This window comes from Elephas maximus, chromosome 7 (genome assembly GCF_024166365.1).
Source record: "Elephas maximus indicus isolate mEleMax1 chromosome 7, mEleMax1 primary haplotype, whole genome shotgun sequence".
Classification (NCBI taxonomy): domain Eukaryota; kingdom Metazoa; phylum Chordata; class Mammalia; order Proboscidea; family Elephantidae; genus Elephas; species Elephas maximus.
Window position 1 is genome coordinate 102,098,959 of NC_064825.1, and position 15,742 is coordinate 102,114,700.

The 15,742-nt window shown below is 37.9% G+C and overlaps 2 protein-coding genes across 9 annotated transcripts in view; one reads left to right on the forward strand and one right to left on the reverse strand.

Moving 5' to 3' along the window:
* Window positions 1-15,742, reverse strand: part of HARBI1 (harbinger transposase derived 1) — a 55,420-nt gene that overhangs the window by 29,541 nt on the left and 10,137 nt on the right. The gene's annotated exons all lie outside the window — the stretch shown is intronic.
* Window positions 1-15,742, forward strand: part of ATG13 (autophagy related 13) — a 43,199-nt gene that overhangs the window by 11,477 nt on the left and 15,980 nt on the right. For all 8 annotated transcript variants that reach the window (XM_049891035.1, XM_049891031.1, XM_049891028.1 and 5 more), the window contains 5 exons: window positions 8,981-9,062; window positions 10,125-10,205; window positions 10,671-10,790; window positions 12,987-13,033; window positions 14,227-14,367. In XM_049891035.1, the coding sequence (XP_049746992.1) occupies window positions 8,994-9,062; window positions 10,125-10,205; window positions 10,671-10,790; window positions 12,987-13,033; window positions 14,227-14,367 (458 nt within the window). In that variant the 5' untranslated portion in view covers window positions 8,981-8,993. The remainder of the gene's footprint in view (window positions 1-8,980; window positions 9,063-10,124; window positions 10,206-10,670; window positions 10,791-12,986; window positions 13,034-14,226; window positions 14,368-15,742) is intronic.

Below are 15,742 nucleotides of genomic sequence, written 5' to 3' on the forward strand. Positions count from 1 at the left end.
CACCTCAGGGAAACTCCCTTTACATTGGCTCAGGGATGTGACCTTTGTAAGGGTGTTACAATACCACTGTAATCCTTTTTAACCACAGGCAGAGATTATGATTTATAACACATAGGAAAATCACAAAATGGAGAACAACCACACATGGCCTAACCAAGTTGACACATTTTTGGAGGACATAATTCAATCTGTTACACATACGGTTTTCATTGACTGATTTTTGCCAGTGAAATAGATTGCCAGGCCTTTCTTCCTAGTCTGTCATAGCCTGAAAGCTCCATTGAACTGTTTAGCCTCATAGCAACATGCAAGCAAGCCTCCACTGACAGGTGAGCTGAGTGGTAGCTGCAGTTGAAGTGTATTTGTAGGAATTGAACCTGGGTCTCCCACATGGACGGCAGGGATTCTACCACATGAACTATCACTGACATTTGTAAAATTTGAGTGTGGTTGATTGCTTTCTTATGTTAGATTCAGGTTATATATTTTTGGCAGGAAAGCTACACAAATGATACAGTATCCTCGCTACATCACATCAGGAGGGATGCAGTATCAATTTTTCAATTGTTGGTATGTTAGCTTTGATTACTTTGTTAAAACGGCCACCAGACTTCCCTTTGTAATTAATAAGCAATCTGTGGGAAGATTGTGTAAATATCCCACTTGCCAATTCATTAGCCATTTATATAAGTTCTTTTGTGAAGCACCTGTTCAAAATTTTGCCCATATTTTATTGGGTTGTTTTATTACTGAATTGTTAAGAATTCTTTATATATTCTAGATACAAGTCTTTTGTCAGGTATATATGTTGTCAATACTTCTCTCCCAGTCTGGATTGCCTTTTCATTTTTCAAAAGTGTCTTTTAAAGAGCAGAAGTTTTAAATTTTGATGAAATCTAGTCAGTCAGTTTTTTTCTTTTATGCCTTATGTAATTTGTATCCTCTCTTTAAAAAATTTTTGCCTACTCCAAGATTTGTTTCTATGTTTTCTCTCAGTAATGTTAGATTTTTAGACCCTGCTGTGAGGCCCACCGTTGTGCTAGCCTCACTCATATACCCTGAGCTTCTAACTGTCTTTTTGGTACTTGATGTGAGCACAAGTGAGGATCCCTGGCAGTGCCGTGGTTAAAGCACTTGGCTGCTAACCAGAAGGTTGGTGGTTTGAACCCACGCAGCTGCTCCACTGGTGAAAGATGTGGCAGTCTGTTTCTATAAAGATTTACAGCCTTGGACACCCTGTGGGGGCAGTTCTACTCTGTCCTATAGGGTCCCTATAAGTCGGAATCAACTCCACAGCAGTGGGTATGCTCAAGTGTGAATGGGACAGCCAGGAATCACCAGTCACATGATGAAAGCCTCCAATATGGTTGCCGGTGTTTTGCCAGTCAAATGAGGAAGGGACCTGAGGGTGGGGCTCAGTGTTTCTAAAAAGTTAACATCCCGTCTCCTAATTGTATGGAGTTAAATACTAGTCTGAGTGAAATTGGGGACTGGGGATGGGGGTCTAACTGCTTCTTCTATGGACTTTCAAACAATCCTCCTGTTTTCAGCCCCACCTGCCACCTTACTTTAGGAGCTGTTTGGTGCCTCTTAATTCCTTAACCTCTCTTGCATTCCTTGGTACAAATGAGGTTGCTTTCTTTAGAGTTTCCATGACTACTGGTTTTGATTTCACCAAAAAACAAAACAAAACCTTTGCCGTCAAGTTGATTCCGACTGATAACGACCCCATAGGACAGAGTAGGACTGCCCCATAGGGTTTCCAAGGAGTGGCTGGTGGACTCAACTGCCGACCTTTTTGGTTAGCAGCTGAGATCTTATCCACTACATCTCCAGGGTCTACGTCATTATATACCAAATATGTCAAATTACATCATTACGTATCTGCCAAACTACTGAGAATAGTGGCCCAGCCAAGTTGAGACATGACCTTAACCGTCACAGCCAGCATTACTCTGTCCTTACACCTCAGCATTTGTTATTGCCAAACGTATGTTGTTAATGCACAAAATAGTCGGATAGTAGATTTTTTTACTATTGTCACAAATACAGAATGTCAGATAATGAGCAAGATAGTAAGTGAGGAGTGGGCGTACTTTCCATCTTGCAGAGATTTTGATGCATGTTGGTTTATGCTTTTTATAATCCCTTTTTTGTCATTTTAATGATGTTTTAGGAGCAACTGGAAATAAACATTGAGACCTTTATGCTTACCCTGTCCGTGCACTTTTTTTTTCCATTATTTTGTTGACATTTTCATTTGTTATTTCCTATTCTGTTTTCTCTGTCTTTGGGGTTTATTTGTAGCTTTTGTATTATGCTTTTAACTGGGGCTTGGGAAGATAGTTGATAGAGCTCTTCTAATTTATTTTTTCGTTTAATATTAACATTTCAGTACAAAGGTAAGTAAAAATCTAGATAGAGAACCTGCCTATCGAGTTAAGTGTACTTTACCCTCAATTGATTATATCACTCGTGTTGAAACTGTGTTATACAATCATCTGTCTACTGTTTGGATGTTGGTGATTGTCTGCAGCCATTACACAACAAAAGGAGAATTTATTTTTTTCAGATAATTGTTTAAAAATATTCTATTCTGGTGCAAGCCTATACGTGTTCCTTAACACATTGGGAACCTCAAAATGTTATTTGTTGTTATGAATTTCTCTTCATGAAAGTGATATATTGAGAACATTACTAAATTAAAATTGCTATTTAAGGCCCAGGGTTATTTGTTAACTTCCTTAATTCTTGAAGAAAGGCCTTAACTAAATGAGGTTATTTCTCAAACAAGAAAAGCTCCAAGTAGTGAGTCAGGGGAACATAAGTGTAGATGACATTTGGAGGGACAGTGATATTTGTGAAAGCATTATGATGTATAAATATACTTTACATCAAATTAAGCCCTTTTAGAAAAGGGGAGACTTCGTAAGAATGAATCAAACATGTATGAGTAGGAACCACATAGATTTGTGACAAATATCTGAAATTATACATAGTAACTAGGTTATGTCTCTTAGGCAAAAAATTTAATAAAGAAGATAGTAAGTAAAAAAAATAATTAAAAAAAATTTTTTTTTTTAAGTAGCTCAGATGAACTTACATATTCTGCAGATTATCAGGAAAGGGGCAAGAAATGTGGAGCTTGTAGAAAAGTTAGAAAAGGTGCAATGTAATTGAGAGACTAGAATGCTCAGAGGTGTTTTTTTTTTTTTTTTTTTTTTTAAAAAAGGCCCTGACTTGAACTAAGTGGTAACCTGAAAGTCCTACTTCTTTGGCTTAGTCCCCATGCAGCTGATATATTGCCTTAAAACCCATCCCATCAGGAAGTCTGCACCCTTAATGTGAGACAGAGGCATTTTGACGGTGGAGACAGTGTTGGCAGTGATCTGCAAAGTTTCAAGAAAGTTAAATACGTGCATTTTCAGGCCCTCTAGACTGTTGTTGTTGTTAGGTGCTGTCGAGTCGGTTCGGTCCCGACTTGTAGCGAACCCATGCACAACAGAACGAAACACTGCCCGGTCCTGAGCCATCCTTACAATCGTTATTATGCTTGAGCTCATTGTTGGCAACCACTGTGTCCATCCACCTCATTGAGGGTCTTCCTCTTTTCTGCTGACCCTGTACTCTGCCAAGCATGATGTCCTTCTTCAGGGACTGATCTCTAGACTAGATGGCAAAATTGCAACCTGCTTGCCCCTGTGGCTGACAAGCATATGTGAAACCTATAGTGGGGTGGTACCGGTTAACTATCTGATATTTTTTTGGTTTCTCCAAATGTTCTCCTTTAAGGAATGGCAACATGTTGATCACTTAACACTTCTCTTTCTGTCTACTTGGTTTTATGTCTCCGTTAGTAAACTGGAATTATGACATATAAACTGTCTCGTAGCTGAAGTAGTTCCCGAAACTTTGATTAAACTAATAAAATTCATTTTTTGAACATGCAAATTCAAGAACCAGACCCTGGTCCAGGCTCACTGTTTACCAGTTTCGGTGACCAAGAACCTTCCTGATAGTGCCAGCAGGCCTTTCAGATACATGTTCTAAATCCCATCTCCTGTTTTCACTGTTGACTTTGCATGGGAATTTTTAACAGACCGAAGAATTTGCCAAAAGCTCTGGAGCATAGGAGCAATATGATATAGTACTTTACTAAGATTAGTCTTTCAGTAGTTTGCCTGATGTGTACAGTGTAAACTAGAAGAAGGTAAATTAACCAATTACCTCTCTTGCAGATAAGAAACAAGGTCCTAGATTATGGTGTTATCTGTGGAAATGAAGCAAATACAGCAAATATAGATACTGTATAGCAAAAGCTGCAGGATTTAGTAACTGATTACCAGTAAAGGCCAGAAAAAAGTTCAGTTGTAGATGTGCCCAAACTCCCTTCATATCCCTTGGGACACCCAAAGAAAAAATTTTGCAAAGAGCAAAGCACAGTGTAACCGTTACATCACCTTATGCTGTAAAGGGTGAATCAACTGCTGAACACCTGGGCCTAAGGGAACAAGCAGCTCTGATGCCTGGGAGATAACTTTTTCTCCAGTGGAGACCTCAACACTTTTGGCTTATTAACTTTAGTGCCACGATTTGTACAAAAATGTATGAGACTCATTGTGCCATTATAATGTTTGCATTGGTAGATGCATTGGAGAGAATACAGCTCACCACTTTAAAGTGAAAGAAAGGCAACCAAATCTGTAGTTAGGACTGACTTCTCTCTAATCTATAGCTGTGTTCCTTCCGGGCCTTGAGCTGTTTAACCCTTTAAAAGGTCTTTTTCTTTTTACTTTAACGTTTGTTAGTGTTCTTTTTAACCAAAATTAGGAAGATCCAAAGTTGGGTATACATTTCAAATGCATTCAGACCTACACATGATGGACCTCAAAAGTTGTCATTTGTAATTTGGATCACTTTAGGGCATTAACCTACTTGAAAATCAATCTGAAAATGTTCATGATCACAGTGTACTCTGTTTCCTGTACCATCTTATTCCAACAATTATTTCTTCTCTTGCATGTTTTATTTTTGGGGGCATGTTTTATTTCTCCTTTAGTGGTGTCCCCCCCCCCCCCCCCCCGCCATAGATTGCTCCGATATCCCTGTAGGACAAAATCCTTTCAACCAAGAGCCTGAGATCTTTCCCTATCTAACTTCTCGGAAATAGCTGAGTGCATTCCTCACTCCCACTCTAAGGAACCACCCTCTAAGAAGTCATTATCAACACAATGCCAAGTCCAGTGGCCTTTTCTCTGTGGAGGAAACTCTTCTTTTTGCTTGATTTCAATGAAAATGGCTCAGAAACCATTTTGCCTATTTCTCTGATTAGTTCTTGTCTCTGTGCATTACATTTTTTAGTTCTTTTACTTATTTTCCAAGGGTCTTTGTTGTTTTCTTTTTCTCTTCTCCTCTTTGGTGGTTTCATCTATAGCTACAGTTTTAACTATCACTTCTTTTTGGAGAATATCCAGTTTTAATCTCCAGCCTTAGCCTCAATCTAAACCTTTTCTGTTAGTTCCTGACTCACCATTTTCAGACTGGTCTTCTAGTTTTTTTAATTCAATCTGTTAAATAAACTGAACTTATTTGTTTTAACAACAACAACAACAACAACAGAACCTTTATTCCAAACTCACACTGTATATAAAAATTGAGATGGATCACGAATGTAAATGTGAAAGGTAAAACAGTGTTTCTAGAAGAAAATGTAGGAGAATGTCTTTATGACTTTGAGATCAGCAAAGATTTCTGTAACAGAACACTGTAAGTTCTAATTGTAAAAGAAAAGATTAAGAGGAATACTACTTGTTAGTAAAAAGAAATGAATTACTGACCCAGGCAACGACAAAAAAGTACATACTGCATGATTCCATTTATATAAAACTCTGGAAAATGCAGATGGGGTTCTATAGTGATAGAAGGCATATCTGGTCATTTGAGGATGAAGATGGGAACTGAGGAGGGGCTGCTGCTGTTGTCAGGGGCCACTGAGTGAATTCTAACTCGCAGCGACTCCACATGGCAGGTCAGAACTAACTGGCCCATGGAGTTTTCAGAGAAGCAGATCACCAGGTCTTTCTGTTGTGGAGCTGCTGGATGGGTTTGAACTGCCAACCTTTCCGTTAGCAGCTGAGCGCTCAACTGGTATGCCACCAGGGCTCCCAAGGAGAGGCTAAAGCCGGGTACTACAGAGGGGCATGAGGACACTTTTGGATAGAGTGGATATGTTCACTATCTTGTTTGTGCTGATGGGTTCACAGATATATACATATGTCAAACGTATCAAATTGTACGCTTTAAGTGTGTTGTTTGTCATTTATACCTCAACAAAGCTTTTTTTTTTTTTTTTTTAATTCTATAAGAAAAGGCAAGCCATAAATGGGGAGAAGATATTTGCAGTATACAAATCCAAAATACTGGTATCCAGAATGTACGTGTACTTGTGTGTGTGTGTGTGTGTGTGTGTGTGTGTGTGTGTGTGTGTAGGAAACCCTGGTGGCATAGTAGTTAAGAGCTACTGCTGCTAACCAAAAGGTCAGCAGTTCAAATCCACCAGGTGCTCCTTGGAAACCCCATGGGGCAGTTCTGCTCTGTCCTATAGGGTCACTAGGAGTTGGAATCGACTCGATGGCAACAGGTTTGGTTTGGTTTTGGTATGTATGTGTATATATATATTCACACATACATGCACACCAAACCAAAACCAAATCCATTGCCAATATATAATTACAAATTAATAAGAAAGACAACCCAGTTTTTAAAATCGGCAAAAGATTTGAACTAGCACTTGGCAAACAAGCATAACCAAATGGTAAGCATATGAAAAGGTGCCGATAGGAGAAGTGGCAGTCATCAGGGAAGTACACATTAAATGAGATACTACCACACTCCTACCAGAATGGCTAAAATTAAAGAATTGGCAGTACCAACTGGTGTTAAAGATGGAGAGCAACTGGAACACTGCTGGTGGGAGTGTAAATTGGTACAGATACTCTGGGAAAATGTTTGGTAGTATCTATTAAAGCTGAAAATACGTATACCGTGTGACTCAGCATTTCCACGCCTGACTTTACCTCTGATAGCAGTGAATGTTTATGTTCACCACATGACACGCAAAAGAATATAATGGCTAAAACATGAAACAACTCAAGTGTTGTCAACAGTGGAATTGATAAATTGTGGCATATTCATAAAATAGAGTACTACTTAGCGATGAAAAAGAATAAACTGCTACATACGGCAATATAGATGAATCTCACAGACATAGTATTAAGTAAACCTGTTGCTATTGAGTGGATTCCAACTCGTAGCAACCCTATAGGACAGAGTCGAACTGCCCCATAGGATTTCCAAGAAGTGACTGGTTGATTCGAACTGCTCTGACCTTTTGGATAGCACCCTGCACCTCCAGGGCTCCTAAATAAACAAAGCCACACACAGAAGAATTCATACTGTATGATTTCACTTATAAGAAATTTGAAAACAGACAAAACCGATCCATGGTGATACAGGTCAGAATAATAGTTTCCTTTGGGTGGGTTTATTGACTGAAGGGCCATAAAGGAGCCTTCTGAAATACTAGAAATGTTCTCTATCTTGCGTCATTGTTACACGGGTATATACGTATATATATATATATACCCGTAAAAATTTATTGAGCAGTATGTCTAAGATTTGTGCACGTTACTACATGTAAATTATACCTTAATAAAGAAAATGTTTTTTTTTAAATCTGTACTCATTTTCTCTTCTAACTCTCCCCATTTGTTTCCACGTTTCCTTAAAATTAGCTCCTAGTCTGTCTTTCCTGGTTTTTGAAACCCTATTAAACTTGCTTCTCGGGTACCCAAGTTTTAAAACCCAGGCTCTCTTTTGTTCCCTTTTTGTAGTTTTAGTTCTTAAATCCTAACAGCTCTTCCTGTAAAATGTCTCCCACCCATACTATTTCCAGATCATGCCTGTGCTAGAGTTTTAGCCTTAGCCACAAGTCTGAATTATTGCCAAGGATCTAAATGATTTCCCTGTTTTTCCTACTCAAAACTGTTCTATATTATGCCAGCAAAGCTATCTTTTTAAAGCACCATTCAGATGATACTTCCACTCTGGTTGTGTCACTTCTCAAAAGCCTGGAATAGGCTCCCACTCAGGCACTGGGGTCACAATGAGTTGGAAGCAACTTGATGGCAACAAACCACAACAAGATGCAGGTCAGGCTCTAGCATTGCATTCTAGACCCTCCTGGTCTGTCCCCAACCAGCCTTACCCCATCTGTGTGCAATCCTTTGGAAAACCCATTTTGCTCCCTTTTGCTTATGCCTCTTTGTTCATGCACTTCTCTCCCAAAGTGCTTCCTTCCTTATGCCAAACCCCATCTCAAACCATTTCAACCTGGGAGGTTCATGGTGTGCTTCATAAAATCCATGAACCCTCTGAAATTATATGCAAATGTTTCCATATATGTGCATTTTTTTGGAGAAAGGATTTTTCTTACTATCAGATTCTCAAAGGGGTCCATAAACCCCTCCCCCCCTCAAAAAAAAGTTAAATTGATTTAGTGGTCTTTTGAAGGAATACAGTTAATGAATTTTATGTTGATTTAGCAGAATTTTGTCTCATTCAAACTTCTTAGTCCTTAGTATGCTGGGTAATAATAAAGCATTTTTACATAATTTTTTTTTTTTTTTTTAATAGCTCGAAGTTTTAAATTCAGGTAAATTGTCTTATCCTCATCCATTTTTTTAGGTTCCAAGATAGAGCTTCTTGTGTGGAATTTATTTTCCTCAAAAGATAATTTCTACATCTTAATATTTTTCACTTTGGTATCTTTAGAGGGAAAAAATAATTTTCCCTCCCACTCCCACTTGACTATTCATACAGCTAGCAGACAATATCATCTCTGTATGCTTTGATGTAGCAATTCCTTTTTAAAGATATTAGTCACTTTTTTAATCTTTTTTTTTTTTTTTTCCTGTTTTAGATTCCTATAGGCAATGGAAACTGATCTCAATTCCCAGGACAGGAAGGACCTGGACAAGTTCATTAAGTTTTTTGCCCTCAAGGTAATATATCCGTTCTCTTGAGCCTAGAACTCTTGGAAAGAACTTCCATGCTTCTCTCTTCTGAGAACCCTCTTTGGAAATGTAGCATAACAGCTTGCAGCTTGCCCATTTTAAGGGATACTTCTGTCTGTTGTAAACCAAACTGTGAAGATTGGGGGCGGTACTGGGGGTGTAACTAAAAAGTAGCTTCCAATTTTCCACAGCGACTTGTTCAAAAAAAAAAAAAAAAATTTTTTTTTTTGCAAGGCTGTTTGTAGAAATGTCAAGCTATTCTGCCAGATTATTGGCACAGTATGTTCCCTTGGGGTAGGAACAAAGACTGTGAATCGGAATGGTCAGCATTTGGGGCATGTTTTCCTAAGCAACGAAAAAAAAGCAACAACTTACCCTGAAATGCCCAACTTTCATTTATTGTTCCCCTCCTGGTAAATAGGGAATTAAAACTGAGTTTTGAATGCTTTAGAAGTTATACTTTCCCAGACCTAAAATAACACCATTTTCACCTCTATAACTCCTTCCTCTCAACCACTGCCATGCTAGAACAATCCATACAATACAAATTCTGGTTATGAAATTATTTGGAAGACTTTTGCCATATGGGCCAAGCAGTATGAATAATCATGGCAGTTCTTAGTTTAAATCTACTATGATTACATAAGCTTGTGGCAGTGAATATTTAAACCCATAGTTGGACTTGTTTCTTTAGGAAAGTCATAGCCACCATGTGCAGCTTTCCTTCTGCCATGTGAGGATAGCACACATTCCAAGCTCAAACTGTAATTCCTCTAACTGATTGGCATTGTGCTCTCGGGACGGTTTACAGTATTATTATTACTTTTTTATGCATTGTTTTGTCTTTTTTCATCTGTTCTTGACTGTTTTAAATTATACCCTTTCCTGAGGTATGAATAAAAAAAATTTTTTTTTTTTTTTACATTATACCCTTTCCTGAGGTATAAAGAGTTATGATTAATTGGTATCTTTTTAACCCTGTATTGGATCAGGAGCCAAATCAGTTAAGACTTTTCATCTTTGCTTTTTTTGCTTGTTTGCATTTTTTAGACTGTCCAAGTGATTGTCCAGGCTCGGCTGGGCGAGAAGATTTGTACTCGTTCATCCTCATCCCCAACGGGTTCAGATTGGGTAAAAATCCTGTTCTTTGCTAATGGGTGTACTGTGGTGTTTGTCACAGGAATGAGTTTAAAGTTCTCAAGCTCAATAGTATAAAATACTGTTTATAGTATTATTAAATATTCATGTTAAAATATCTAATTCTCTTTGATCCATTCACTTGGAGAATATGTTCTTTATCAAATGTTAGCCCTGGATTTATTTGGTCCTTGTCTTCTAGCTGTGATAGATGAAAAACTAAGTCCTTGGAGGACAAAAATAATACTTTGTTAACTAACCTTTGTAATAGATAATTACCTTTCTTAACCTGAGACTTGGGCCTTTGATGCAGGATATCTCTTATGGGGAAGGGAGAGGTGAATGAATGTCCTCCTTAATCAAAGCAATGTCTGCATTACCCATCGTAAAGCCTTACTTTATGTTTCCATAATGTTCCTTATGAGTGGTTAGGATACAGAAGTCCCTTTTGTTTTCCAGTTCAACTTAGCAATCAAGGACATCCCAGAGGTTACACATGAAGCAAAGAAGGCACTGGCAGGGCAGCTGCCGGCTGTCGGGAGGTCTATGTGTGTGGAAATCTCTCTCAAGACTTCTGAGGTAAGGTTAAGGCCAGAATGGTGTCTTAACTCTGCACTCGATGTTCACATTCTGGTCCCAACTCTGTTCTTGACCTTATTCCTTCTTCTTTCCCCGCTGAACTTCTCATCATTCTCTGAAGAGGTTATTTATCACTCCATCCACTTGGAATAGGCTCTTTGCCCTTATAGTCAGATAACATGTTTCTTCTCATCCTTCAAGAGACTCTCTTACTTTAGAAAATCTCCTAGTGGGAGAGGTAACTGTGCTCTTTTTAGACTTCGTATGCTTTGTTTATAGTTATGTCTGTAGAGTATAACTTGCTGTATTATGATTTTTTTAAATGTATTTTTGCTCATCTTGCATGTTAGGATTGAGGCAGATATTATTATTTATATGTTTATTAATCTCTTTCCACTACTAGACTGGGAAGTAAAAGGCGAATTGACATGGGAGCTTTGAAGCTTCAGGTTCAGATCTCAGCTGAGTAATTTTGGTCAAATTACTCAACCCCACCCCCACCAACACCCCCTAACTAAACGACACTTGACACATCTTGCGGGGCTATAATATTTTTTCATTTAATCCTTATTTGGAAAGTCTGTAACCTAATCTGACATATATTAGGTAATCAACACGTTTGTGTTCTTGAGGTCAACAGCTATGTAGTTTCTCAAATTCTTTTGAAGTGAGATAAGGTATAGATAAATGATCATCTCTGTGTCCTCAGTGCCTAGCACAGTGCCTGGGATGACATTTAATAGGCTTTCAAATTTTGTTACATGAATGATGTTAATGTTTACTCCATGGAAGCCGTAGCACTAAATAATATAAAATTTATATATTACTCTTTATTTAATTACAATTTATACTAGGATTATTTTCCTAATATCCATAGAGGGTCCAGAAGGAATCTTTAAAGAATTCTTTCCTCTCCCAGGCAACATTTCCTAGGAAATCTAATTATAAACTGTTCTGAAAAACCACATAATTGCTTTGGACACTCCCTAGTATCTAATCATCTTTTTTGGGGGGAGGGGGCATGGAATTCAAAGTTCATCCTCTTATTTAAAGCTGACAGCTTGATGAGAAGGATATATATAAAGGAGACATATTTAAATTTGACCCGGAAGAAGTGAAAGTCAGATCTCTACTCCATGAACCAACCCAAACTTACTCCCAAACCTAAGAGAATAGCCCTCTTCCAAATGATTTGTAAAAAGGTTACTTGTGTTCAAAGATATGTGACTATCCTGCTCAAGAAATGACACACAAGATGTTACTGAGTTGAGGGATTCTAGCTTATCTTCCAATTCTTTCCCATCCACTAGGCTAAATAAGTCTGTTTATAGAGATGAACAATTTGGCTAAAGACATCAGACAGTGAAAAAAAGATTAAGTAAGGAACCCATTAAGTTATTCCTTAACTGTGAGCTTACCTAAAAATATCTCCTATAGAGCTGGAGGGAAGGGCTTGTCCATCATTTGGAAAGTGTCAGTCTTTCTGAAGGGCAATTTGGAAATGCACATCAAAAAATTTAAAGACATTTATACTCTTTGATCTAGCAATCCTAATTCTGGAAATTTGCCTTAAGAAATTCATTCAAAATGGGTGCATAGTTTTAGCCTCGAGGCTGTTTATCACAGTATTGTTTATGGTAGTGAAAAATCAGAAACAGCCTATATGTCCAAGAATAAAGGGGCTGATAAAATTATAGGTTCACCTGGTAGAATACTATGCAACCATTAAAAATGATGGGAGATTTTTTAATTATACGGAAAATGTCACGATGTATTTATTAAGAAAAAAGCAAGTGATAAAAATAGTATGTATAGCGTGACGTACGTACTATTTTTTATTTAGAAAAATGGCTGGTTGAATTATATGGTTATATCCAATTTTTTTTTTCTTTTTGCTTATCTATAATTTTCAATATTTTTATAGTAACCGTATAGTTCTTTTGGAAACCCTGGTAGCATTGTGATTAAGAGCTACGGCTGCTAACCAAAAGGTTGGCAGTTCGAATCCACCAGGTCCTCCTTAGAAACCATATGGGGCAGTTGTACTCTGTCCTGTAGGGTCGCTATGAGTCAGAATCAACTTGACAGCAGTGGGTTTGGGTTTTGTTTTGTACAGTTCTTTATAATAAGAAAAGAAAGGGTAGTTAAAACTAATAATAATAAAACTGAACTGTTTTTCAATTGTCCCATTTATAGGGAGATTCCATGGAGCTGGAAATTTGGTGTCTTGAAATGAATGAAAAGTAAGTGTTTCTGTCTCAGGGTCCTTGGTTGTGGTAGCTGAGGGGTTAAAGTAGATGACATCTTGTGAAAAGCAGGGCTTTGTTATCAGAGTCAGGGAGGACATTCTAACCACTTAACAAAGCCATTTGGTCTTTGCTACAATTGGCTTCAGGCTTGGCTTCCAGCCTAAGCATAGCAGTGACCTTCAGAGGGAGTGCCAGTCCAGAGAGACTCAGACCCCAAAGGGAAAGGAGCAGCAGAGAAAGCTGAAAAGGATTTGTTGTTTTCCCAGAGCACAGATAGTTCTCTGATGAAATCCCTGGCGAGCTCTTGTGACATGACTACTCTATTTTGTCTGTTTTCTGGGTGGCAGATGTCCAATAAGATTTCCCCTCACTATTCCTTTTTAAAAACTGTTGGCCATGGATTGGAAATGCATGTTATTTCCCTCCCCCATTTTCTTCTTTCAAGGCAGATTAGCTTTCTTCCTGTCTGAAGCTTTAGTTTTCAAGAAGAGTGTATAGGAAGATTGAGGAAAAATTGAGAAAAAAATATATCAAAAGAAAAATCTTAGTGGTAATTATGTGTGATGTGGGAGTTATTTTTCTTTCTTAAATAGAAAGCAATTGCCAGGTTATAATCCAAAATTATAGTGCAAAACAGACTTTTCTCCAGATTTCCTATTAAATGTATAGAGGTAGACAGCTCATAAGATGGTCTACTGAAATTATGTTTGCACCTTCAGTATATATAATTACAATATTGAATTACTGCTTTTAAGTGTGTTCTTTTATTTCTTAGAAAGATAACCACTTCAAAGCTAGAAAAAATATATTGGGTGCCTTTTTTAGTGCTCATCTGCCTGTGTCTAATTCATGAAAAAGAAAAGCTTTGGTTTACTTTAACAACCTGTTGATAAACTGACAAAGAACTCTAATTATGCCTTTTGTTCAGAACATGTTTTAATAATAAATTTAATACTATACAGCTCCAGTGCATAATTCGCAACCATCTCTTTTGACTGTAATACTCTCTGAATGGTGTATTTAAACTATAAAGCAGATTTTATTCCATCAGAATTCATGAATAATGTTACCAAATTCATCTCAGTCCATAGACGGAACTCAGTAATACCTCTATGTCAATTGCATTTCTGTTCTTTGCTTTACATTAGTTTAGTAGAGAATGCTGACAGTGTCTGTGTGCTCCTCAGGTGTGATAAGGAAATCAAAGTATCCTACACGGTATACAACAGGCTGTCTTTGCTCCTGAAGTCTCTCCTTGCTATAACTAGGGTGACACCAGCCTACAGACTCTCCAGAAAACAAGGGCATGAATATGTCATATTGTACAGGTAAACAGCGTAGATGCTTTTCTTTTTGAATTACTTATCAGCCTCATCACTCTGTATTCTGTGATTCTTTTCTGGACAGATGACTGCTTGGATAGTTGATGCTCTAGCTTTAATGTGATCGTCTATCCAGCCTCCATTATGAACCTCTGTCCTAGCTATCCTCAGTTTTTCCAGTCACCAAGTTCATTGTCCTTTGGCCTAGACACAGTCATGATTCCTGTGGAATGGATTTTGAGTTCCTACTTACATACATGACAAAGGGGGAAAGGAGCTTAAGACTTAAAAAAAAAAAAAAAAAGGCTATCCTGTCAAGATTCCACAGCCTTCTGTATTCCAGGTTAAATTAAAATTTTCTGTCTGTAACAACTGAACTCAATTTAAGTTTTTCATTATAAAGAACTGGCTAACAGTTCTTTGAGGTACAGAGTCCCTGCCATGGTGGTGTTTCTAATCTAATGGGGGAAACAGTTTGGTACATGGCATAAATACATAATAAAAGCAGAATTTGGAATCTGCGTAGTAGTATCAGGAAAAAAGTAGGAGAACAGAGGAAAGAAAAGTTCATTGTGGTGGGAGAAACAGGACAGGCCTCATGGAGAAAGTGGCATTTGAGCTTGACCTTGAGGCAAAGAGAATTTCAGCTGGTAGAAGAATGATTGTTCCAGGTAGAGAGTACAATGGACGGCAAGACATAGAGATGAGGGGGCGAAGTATGACCTGTACTCTGATTGTCAGATGGTCCAAAGTGTTGGAGTAGAGGGTATGAAGGAATGTGAGAGAGCAGAGCACTGAAGGCCAAACCAGAAAAACCAAACCCATTGCCTTGAGTTGATTCTGACTCACAGTAATCCTGTAGGACAGAGTAGAACTGCCCCTTAGGGTTTCCAAGACTGTAAATCTGTATGGAAGGAGACTGCCACATCTTTCTTTCACAGAGCAGCTGGTGGATTCGAACCTTTGGGTTAGCAGCTCAGTGCTTAACTGTGGGGTTCCCAAATCATCAATGAGTCCTTTCTTTTACATTAGTGACAAGCCCTTGGTTTTAGAGGAAGGAATTTAAGTGTATAGAACTGATTTTTAGAATTACTTTAACAGGATGGAGGGACTAAGGAGGAGAGACTAGTTCTGTTGAAACAGTCCATTAGCTGAGAATAGTTACCAAATCATCGTTTAATTTTCTTAGCACTAATCAAGCAACCCTAACCATGTTTATTTTTCCAAGTCTTTAATAAAGTTTTCTTGTCTTCTCTGTTATCTTCCAGGTTTAAAGTTGAGTGTTTTGTTTGAAAATTACTAGACTTTTATTCAAGTATAATGGAAAGTGTCTTTCTAACTCTTAACTGCCACTTACCTATGCTAAACCCCCTTTTCCTTT